The following is a 9,634-nucleotide window of genomic DNA, read 5'->3' as shown; positions in this document are numbered from 1 at the left end:
CTTTCCGGGTAAAGAGTTAACTGTTTCGGTAACGCACAGAAAATTAAAATGCAGCATCTTTTCTCTGTTTGCACACAGATAAATCAGGCTTTGTATCAAAACGCCACCACACCAACGCCACAGGTGTCTCGAGTCTTTATTTCTTCTTTTTTGGCACTTTAATGAAGGCATTGGGGTGTTTACGTTTTGGCCCCTGCTGGGTAATTTGCAGAGGATCCCTGCCGGTCGGATGGGGGAGGGGCTGTTGCTATGCAAAACATTACAGCGTGAAAAACTGTCAACTAGGTTTTAGTCCCAGCTTTGCATCACGGGGTCTTTACACTGCCCCACTTCAGTCGCCTGTGTGTGTACTTGTCTCTACGTGCATCTGTTAACTCGATAAAGGCGCCCAGCTGCATCAGCTGATATAAAAAGTAAACTTCGATGCGATGTCGCACTGAGCACAGAGGTGGCACTTTATCTTGGGCGCTATCAGCGAGCGGAGGCTGTGGAAAACTCAATTCACTTTACCCCAGCAACACTGTGTCGGCTTCATGTTTCAGCCGTCTGAAATCAACCTCTGAGGATGCTCCTCAGCCATGAACGGCCAATTCAGCATTTGTCGACTAAACGTTTGATATATTTCAAAAACTCACGGTCTTTTCACTTGCGGTTATGTAACATCGATATCCAATAGTTACTTAGTCACGTGTAGAAATTTTGACCTTGATTTTCTTCCCTTGTTTCCATGCCATCAGGAGCAACTGCCTATCTTAGCCACTGTGATTGGATACAGTTGGGTAGCAGGGGTTTATGTAGCTCCGACCTCAGCCGCGGTGTGTCGCTGTTGTGTCAGGGGAGTCTGACGTGTCAACGTCATGCACTCTTTGGTCTAATGGCATGGGTTTGTTTCCGGATGTGTAGCTAGTGTCGGAGCAAGGATGGCTGCGATGTTTACGTGTTGTCTAGGTTGCTGCGGGGATGGCGGATCAGGGCATATTCCCCTCAAAGAAATGCCCACTGTTCAGTTAGACACTCACCACATGGGTAAGCTAGTTTGACTTTAATTCTCACGTCTGATGTTCAGGCAGCTGATGTCTGCACGCGCCTTGTTGGCCGTGTGTGACATGTAGGTTTGCTACTTCCGCCGTCACCATTAACGTTAGCTAGCTAACAGCTAGCTGTTCGTAGTGTTGTAATATTTACAATAATATGTGTTTTTTGGAAGTATAAAGGAGATACAGTTGTGTGTACTAACATTTCGACTCAAAACACTTCCTCCAAGGTTATCGCTTAGTTAAATATAAAGGGACCAGACTTAAATATCGTAAGATAAGGCTACTCGTGATTTTTCGCTCTTGCCATTAAACTGAAGACTCTGCTGTCAGCCATCAGCATTAACATTTCCTATTTCTTTCACTTGCTCAACTTCACACATCCCCTCCACACGCATTTAAGACCCCAGTTATACAAGTAATCTGAATAATATTTTTTGTTCGATGTGTTTTTTTCCCCATTTCATTTACCACGTTAAGAGCATATTTACTCTTTATCCCTCATTGACAAACCCAGAGAGCATCAATATGCAAATATTTTCCATCTATAATGTCTAAATATTAGACAAAAGTTGTCCCCTACGTCACTGAAAAGTCTGATCTCAGCAAATTTGCAAAGAGAGATTGCATACTGGACATAATCGCCCACCAAACCAGCTGTGATGTCAGGAAACCCTGCTCATAGATGCATGTCTGAGGCTTAAAGTGAGCACTGAGAAGCTTTTACGTCCACAGCAGATGAGTTTACATCATAACATCATTCTGTACAGTGAAGTTCAACAATCCAAATGGAGAAACAATAATAATGATAGTACTTTTGTGAGTTGAGGGGGGCTGAATGATGTGATTCATCTCAGTTGTACTTAATTAACCTTCCTTTTTGGAGGGGTTTCATCAGGGAAATGCTTTAACTCATTATAAGAAAGTGCTTATCGTCAGTGTTGAAATACAACAATTGGTTTCCGGGCTGTTGAAAGCAAACGTACCAATAATAGAGAATGCAAATTGGCCAGCAGCAGTTGGCTCAGAGCTGAAATGGTTAGTCGATGAATTGATCCACAAAAAATGAGTCTGCAACAACTTTGATAATCTAATAAGCGCTTGTTGTTTATAAAGCAGAGACATTCTTTGTTTCAAGCTTCTCAGAGGATTCGCTGCTTTTGTGTGTAATATTTTTGCATTGGTGGTTATACAGATTGGTCACACTTGGTACCAGTTGCTTATTAACATGCATATTAGCAGAATATTGGCTCGTTATGAGTAATTCTAAAGCACTTATTAATGCTTTACTCTGGGGGTTAGGGTTATTTAGGGTGAGATTATTAAAATCAGAATAATGTAGAACAACTTCCTTACTTACTATCAATAAACAGTAATTAGGAGGTTATTGAGGGAAAATGGTCTATGGGCATTTTTCACCATTCACTGGTATTTTAAAGACTAAGCAAGTGATTAATCAACAAAAATATTTGGCAGATTAACCGACAATGAAAATGGTCACAAAATTAGTTTTCTGAATTGTGTTTTTACTACTTTGCGCTTGTTCTGCAGGTACAGACGTTGTCATTGTGAAGAGCGGCCGGAGGATATGTGGCACTGGAGGCTGTCTGGCCAACGCTCCTCTGCACCAGAACAAAAGTTATTTTGAGTTTAAGATCCAGTCCACTGGTAAGCTCTCGGCTTGTAGCGCCTGCCTTTTTTTTTCTTACCCGATTGACTTTTCCTGGTACAGTCCCAGTGGGAGTTATTGATGCACACACGCTGCAGTTTCTAGTAGCTACACCATCTTGTGACTGCACGCTCATGTTGACAGTAAAAGTAAAAACTTTCTGAAAGCTTTCTTTCATATACGACCTAAGGCAAAGCTATTCATGCAGCTCCACATTAGCTGCAGTCTCTTTTTATTAGCATTCAACTGTGAATGTGCTATGCATGTGAATCCTGTCTACACGTGTAATAAAGAATTCTGAATGCATTTTAGTTTTTGTAGTAAAATGAGTGTTTTAGAATCAGACTCAAGGCTGTGTTTTGTGTTTAGGTGTGTGGGGAATAGGTGTGGCTACGCAGAAAGTGAATCTTAATCAAGTGCCTATGGGCAGAGACACAAATAGCCTCGTCCTGAGGCATGATGGGTCTGTGTACCACAATAATGAAGAGAAAAATCGTCTCCCCGCAAACAGCCTTCCTCAGGAGGGTGACATTGTGGTAAGTGCAACATTTATTTTACTTGATCCGGAATTGATGACCTTATCTTTGAATCTTTTAGACAAGTCAGGCTGTTTTTTGTGGGAGCTAAATGAGCTTCATGGTTGCTGACATCTGTGTTTTTTTTTATCAGTTTAGTCTGCAGACATAATTGAGCTGTTTCATGTGACAGAGTTAAGCAAGGGGGGGCATCTCAACTGCATTTATGTGGCAGAAGACCCAAAGTATATTATATAAGTGCAACAGTCAGTGTACCACGGGGACATGTCTATCAAGTACATTTCGACACAGCAGCAACAGACGCACACACCGACGCAGCAGGCAGCCGAGGAGGCTTTTCTGTAACAACAAAACCAGCTGAGCTTGTGTTGCAGCGGGAAGTGCGAAGATAACCTCAGGTCTGGCTGTGTGAGATGACACAAAAAGCAACGTGAAAAAACAGTTGCCCACATCCAGCCTACTGCTCTGCTTATTTAACTGGCTTCAAATGAGGCTTAACATCCACAAGGCTTCTCTTGACCGTCCATCAACATTAAATACACCAACATTGCTCCAGCTCCAGTTCTATGAGCATGTGCATTGATAGTCACGTGGTCTAATATGGGCCTTCTGTTTGGGCTTAAATTTGCCAAAATTGCCGTTTCACATCAGTTTATACTTAACAGATTTTTCATATACTGTTAGAACATCTCTTTTCCATTCACCCTCTCTCAGGACTCAATCATTTTGTGAAATGCGATGTTGATAAGTACAGATTCGGGTCTGAAAAGGCGGAGTGCAGGTGCAAGCTGCTGCAGTACAAAACCCAGCTTGCAGGGTGAGAGCTGTTTTAAAACACTTGCAAAGCTCTCACTGTCAGCAAGCATGTCATTATCTGCACAGCGTAGTGTTCAACAGATTGTACCTGACATAATAAGGCAAATGTTGTTTCTTCCTTTCCCCAAACCCAAACTACAAAGACATCAAAAAAAAGTCTTTTCTGTCTTCTTGCCTAGTCATGCAATTTTATGATACTATGTGGTTCTTCTGAAGACGAGATCAAAGCACTGTGAAGAGATACAACTACTACTGCTGGAACTGCAAACTTGGTGACTTTGGCGACCCCTCAAGTCCTTCAGTGGCAGAAACACACATACAGTTACTCATACGGAGCAAATGCATGTACACAGATGAACATGTCATGCTGCAAACCTGGGTAATTATACAGGAATGAACTTGTGTAACGTGTAATGAGAATGATCAGGAGCCAAATTCAGATCAGCCAGTCAGTAAACTGTGTTATTACAGCCTGAATTGAGTGATGCTTCCTCATGTGGGCTTTGTTATACCTTTCCTTTGCCAGAGCTAATGTACAGGATATTCAATATGAACACCTGTGCATGACTGGCCTCTGATACTATACAACCCCTGTAAAGTTCATGATCAGCTACAATACCTTTGTGATACTTTTTGTGATCATTTAGCAAAGAATTGCATGACATATCACAATATCTAAAAAAACAAAAACAACAAAAAGGAACGAAAAGGTTTCCAGAGTTTTATTTTAAACCAATGAGCATGAATGTACAAGATTTCATAAAACGCTGCCATCACTGAGTGATGCCTGCATGCAAATGTACAATTTATAGTTTATGTTTGTCACATTGCATGAGAGCTGTGATCAGTCATGAGCGGACTGACCACATACTGTCGATGAGTGAGTGACCACAGTTTGTGGCTACTAACCCACAGGGTCTTGGAGCAATGTGCAAAACCATCATATATTGTTCCCCATTCACTTTGTCACTTATTCCTGGAAGAATGAGCATAAAAACAAACTGTGACTTTGTTCAGCACGGACATATTTTCAGTACGTAGGCCTTCATTGGCGGTTTTTGACTCACACACATTTCAGTGCAATTTGAACTCTTTGTCAAACAGTGTTAAGAGTATGTGCAATACGTAAACGTACTTGCGCAATCAGCCAATGACCAATATAAAGTATTTACAAAGTACTTGATATTAAAAAAAATATGTTTTATCCACCAGAAAATGCTAAGTCATGTTTTAATGTGTCATTTTGAGTCAGATGGTTGACCTGCTTGGATGGATGGAAGTGTCAGTGACCGTAATTACGCTGCGATAATTATAGCTTAAGCCGTCATGGTCCAGTAGGAGAACGTGTCAGTGGAGGAAGCAGAGGAAAGCAAAGAACACTGTGGGATCAAATCATATACGTACCTTGGTTTTGGCTTTCCCACTCTGATTCCCTTTTTGTTTTTGTTCCTCAGGGCATCACGTATGACCACGTGGAGCTGAATTTGTATCTGAATGGAAAGAACATGCATTGTCCTGCCTCAGGGATTCGAGGCACCGTGTACCCTGTTGTTTATGGTAAGTTTATTTGTTGGCTGGACATGCTTTCAAGGTTACTAAGGCTCGTATGTTATTGTTAAGTGAAAATTACTGAGAAACACTCAGAAATGCCATTATGGCAGTTCCAGTTTTATTCCACTAGAGGGCGGTATTTGTTCATTTTTACACAACACTGCTCATGTCAGGCTGTTGTACTTATAAGGGTTTTTTATTTGCATATTCGACTACAAACAGATTCCACACATCCAGGATTGAGTAATGGGGACTAGTCTAAACACAGCCTTTAGCAGGAAGGGACAGTGTTGCCACAGAGAATCAAGACATGCAGGTTTTATTCTGGTGTAAAGTCACAGCTGATGATTTCATAGGCTGGCTTCTTCTCTGTAGTTGACGCTAAGCTAGTCAGTGAAATCAGCTCGTGATTTTCTGTTGGAAAGAAAACATGTCGGCTTTTGGGACTTAGTGGCAGCTTTTGCCTGTTCTTGTCCTCCAGCAGCACTAATGCAGAAAAAGTAGTGACTCATTTGTTTGAGCTGTCTTGTGCAAATAGCCTTTGTTTTTTAAAGCACTGCTAATACTTCTGAGCTAGAAAATATGTCTGTGTGATCACAGATGGGCACAAATACACTCAAAAAGTGTCCTGTTACAAAGTACAAATGCTTCCTCATCATTTTAGGAGCCTCGATACGGGTCTGACCTTAAACCCCCTGCAGTGAAAAGATGAGCTCTGCTGATGTCTCACATCACAATCGGGATGTATCGAGGAGGTGGGAGGCTGTGAATTCAGGGGTGCATGCTGGGTGATTTACGTCAGTCAGAGCGACCATTGACTGACTGAGTGAACAGCCAGTTGAAATGCAGCAGGGGGAACTAAACAATTGGGCCTCAGTGGTGCATTAGTTCAATGAGAGGACATTGAGGCCGAGCAATTAGCAGATGCCTTTTTCAAGGGTAATAAATATAACTACAGTGGTGTAAGTAGATTTCTAAGAACTCCAGTGCAAAAGACACAAAACAGTACCATGACAACAGAGTGTGATGCAGTACAAAAAAGGTAAAGAGAAAGAGAAGCAATACCAACCAGTATCAACAATGATTCTGCTTTGTGCACCCCCCAACACTGCAGTCATCCCTTTCCGTTTTAGTTGATTTTCAGCTCAACTAACATTTCATCTTTCTTACTGAACCAACACAAAAGCTCGCCAGTTAACTCTTTATTATGTTGAGATTTGGCGTCATTCTGTAAGCCTGCCTTAGCGTGCAATATTTGATCGTCTTTTCATTGCATAACTGTATCTTTGGGGGAATCTGCACCGAACACCAAAACAGCTTCTTCGCAACTGGTCACAAGGAAAACAAATGAAATCCAGTAGTTGACAGGACACGTCACCGGATTGACTTGAGGTTAGCCAAAGACTGTGATTAGATTACCGTCTAAACCTGAGGATAATAATGTGTTTTTTATGAGAATAAAATGACATATTAAGTACTTTATTTTAAGTATATCAAATACACAAATACAAGCTCCTCAAGTATTTTGGTGCAGAGTCCATCTTATTTTATTCCTACCCAACAAAATACAAATTACAAAATACTGAAGAGTAATTAAATCTGTACTTTAATTACATTTAATTGCACGTGATCAGAAAGTCACTCTTGATGCCGTCATAAGTATCATCTCACGCTTTCCAATGAATTTCTGTAGAGTTGTGTATGCACAGTAATATTGTTCACGTTTAAAGGGCTAAAAAGCACAGGAACACGCTCCGCTCTCACTTTTCCATAAGTACTCTGTTAATCTGGTATGTTTTTGGCTGAAACTGTGACTGCCTGTGCATGATTAAATGCCAATGATGCCATAAAATACAGATTTTTCAGTTTTTCTGTCATTGCACCCTGAGTTAGGTCTATAATTAGACTGAATAAAAATGACAAGATTTAATTAAGCTGCTAATGGAAAACCCTAAAATTGTATTCTACCCACCCCCAAAGTTTTCAGTGAATTAGTTCCACGAGCTGCAGTGGCACAGCTCAGTTTTCTCACTCAGATGAGCGGTTAACACCTCTGCTGCTCTCACACCTCAGGTAGACAACCGCTCAACAAAACAGGTGCACTGTAGGCTGCTTTGTGAGCTGTCACGGCAGAGTGTTTGGCCTGGAGGTGATGCTGCTCCTCTAACTGAGAACTGATTTATGAGATTAGCGCTAACTGCATGCTAACTGTGAATTCCAAGCTAAAGTTATGTTAATAACCTTCCGGCATCCAAAGAGGTCAGTATTAACAGGCTTATACAAAACGTAACATTTTCCAGTATGCTGAGAGATTATGTTGAAATACTTGCTGTTACGAGGCATTTGACCTCGTTTCTGCAGAACAAATATGTTTGCGGAGTAAACAAGAAGAATGTTGGGTGTTTAAAAGGCCGTTCTGGGGAGTCCGGGGTACATTTAGAATTTTGACTGAGAAATATAATAAACAAATGTTTCGTTTGGTGACATTTTGTCATGTATTTGAAACTATTGTATGTTTGACCTTCATTTATCCATCAGCCTGACTTTAGAGGCATCACATGGCTGAGCATCACCCATGTGATGTAGTCATGGTACCAAAATAACAGCTTGGGTTGGAGTCTTTGCACCAACTTTAAAGACATACTGAAACAGGGATGGGAACAATACATGTGATGTGATTTTTATTTATATTTTAAAACTGAAATGCTGCACATTGTAAAAACATTTACGCAATGTCTTTCTTTTGTTCCAGTGGATGACAGTGCCATCTTAGACTGCCAGTTTAGTGACTTCTATCACACAGCTCCACAAGGATTCGAAAAGATCCTGTTCGAACAACAAATCTTCTAAAGGAGCACTTCAGCCTCAGCCCCTCGTTACGTTGTCATCCTCTCTTATATCTCATAGCAACCTCTGTGACACTACAGTTTGACCTTGATTGGATAATATCTTTGTGTGTGGCTGTAATGCCTCTTGTTTTGTTTCCCGTGATTACTCTGTCTCTGCTGCTGCCGCCGCTGCTGCTCTGGGATGACGTTGGAGCATCGAAGGAGTGGGGATTGCTGATCATTGGTCAGCCACGATGGGCTGTTAGAGTCTGCGCTGAGGGAAACCTGTCAAATCATTACCTTGTGTCAGTGGTAATCACCCCTTATTAACTGAAACGCTTTCAATTGCTGCTTACATTCTCAATCTGTGTGGAGACGCCAGACAGCGGATGTAATGGTAAAAGGTTCCCATCGTTCAGGATCAGAAGCCATGTTTTGTTGACGTTTCTTTACACTTAAGTTTTTGAATATGTAATCCCCCAAATTCCACACTGACATCCCAGCATACGCCCTTTATTTAATTCTATTTATCTGAGTCACAGATCAAAGTCGCATGTCTTTTTGGTTTGCCAGCAAGAGTTTGTGGACTAATGAAGGATCAGCCGTCAAAAGAGACACATCAGTCAACGACATCCCATGCACTTTTATGTTGCTTTCTTTAATTAAAAATACAATACAAAGCGGGGATATTGCAACACTCTTTAACTCATGTCACCAGCTCAGTTTGAGTTGACGCAGAGATGGTTTCAAGCACTAACTCCAGTAAACCAGTGCACATTCCAGGGGACAGCCAGTGACCTCTCACTGAGGGATGCTGAAGTGATGGTGCTGGAAAATGCCACCAATTAAGATTGATTTCGCTTCTCTGAACAGCCCTCGAGTTTCCCCACAGTTTTCCTCTGCCGTGAAATCTTTTATGATGTATTATATTCTAAGTAGAATACTACCAGAGCTGGTGCTGTTTGTCTCTGATCAGAGATACATGGTTAGACATGTCAATCTGTTGTGTTGTATTGGCATTGCATATCTGCTGCTGAAGTGTGACAGTCATATATTTCAAATGCTTGTCTTTGTTTGCACTAATGACGTTACTGTACAAGCAAATCCAAATATTGTTGATTGATTAAACTTTTTTGTCTGGAGGCATCCTTTCGTCACAGTCCTGTCGTGTCGTTTTTTGGCTGCGCATCATCTTCGCTG

At 41.3% G+C, this 9,634-nt stretch overlaps 1 protein-coding gene across 1 annotated transcript; it reads left to right on the top strand.

Annotated features, from left to right (window-relative positions):
- The first annotated feature begins 859 nt into the window (after positions 1-859).
- On the top strand, positions 860-9,581 carry spryd7b (SPRY domain containing 7b). The gene is made up of 5 exons (XM_076746114.1): positions 860-1,026; positions 2,586-2,702; positions 3,073-3,239; positions 5,510-5,612; positions 8,359-9,581. Exons 1-5 carry the CDS (start codon positions 921-923, stop codon positions 8,454-8,456), a joined length of 591 nt encoding a protein of 196 aa, XP_076602229.1. The 5' UTR covers positions 860-920; the 3' UTR covers positions 8,457-9,581.
- The last annotated feature ends 53 nt before the right edge of the window (positions 9,582-9,634 follow it).

This window comes from Chaetodon auriga, chromosome 13 (assembly GCF_051107435.1).
Source record: "Chaetodon auriga isolate fChaAug3 chromosome 13, fChaAug3.hap1, whole genome shotgun sequence".
In the NCBI taxonomy this organism is placed as follows: domain Eukaryota; kingdom Metazoa; phylum Chordata; class Actinopteri; order Chaetodontiformes; family Chaetodontidae; genus Chaetodon; species Chaetodon auriga.
Note: the sequence above shows the minus strand (reverse complement) of the source record. Positions and strands in the feature narration are given on the sequence as shown.

Bases quoted from the DNA above. Each gene is read 5' to 3' on its own strand.
- spryd7b (XM_076746114.1), top strand. From the start codon at position 921: ATGGCTGCGATGTTTACGTGTTGTCTAGGTTGCTGCGGGGATGGCGGA. The intron at 3,240-5,509 runs GTAAGTGCAACA...TTTGTTCCTCAG, and splicing joins CTCAGGAGGGTGACATTGTG to GGCATCACGTATGACCACGT. The intron at 5,613-8,358 runs GTAAGTTTATTT...CTTTTGTTCCAG, and splicing joins CGTGTACCCTGTTGTTTATG to TGGATGACAGTGCCATCTTA.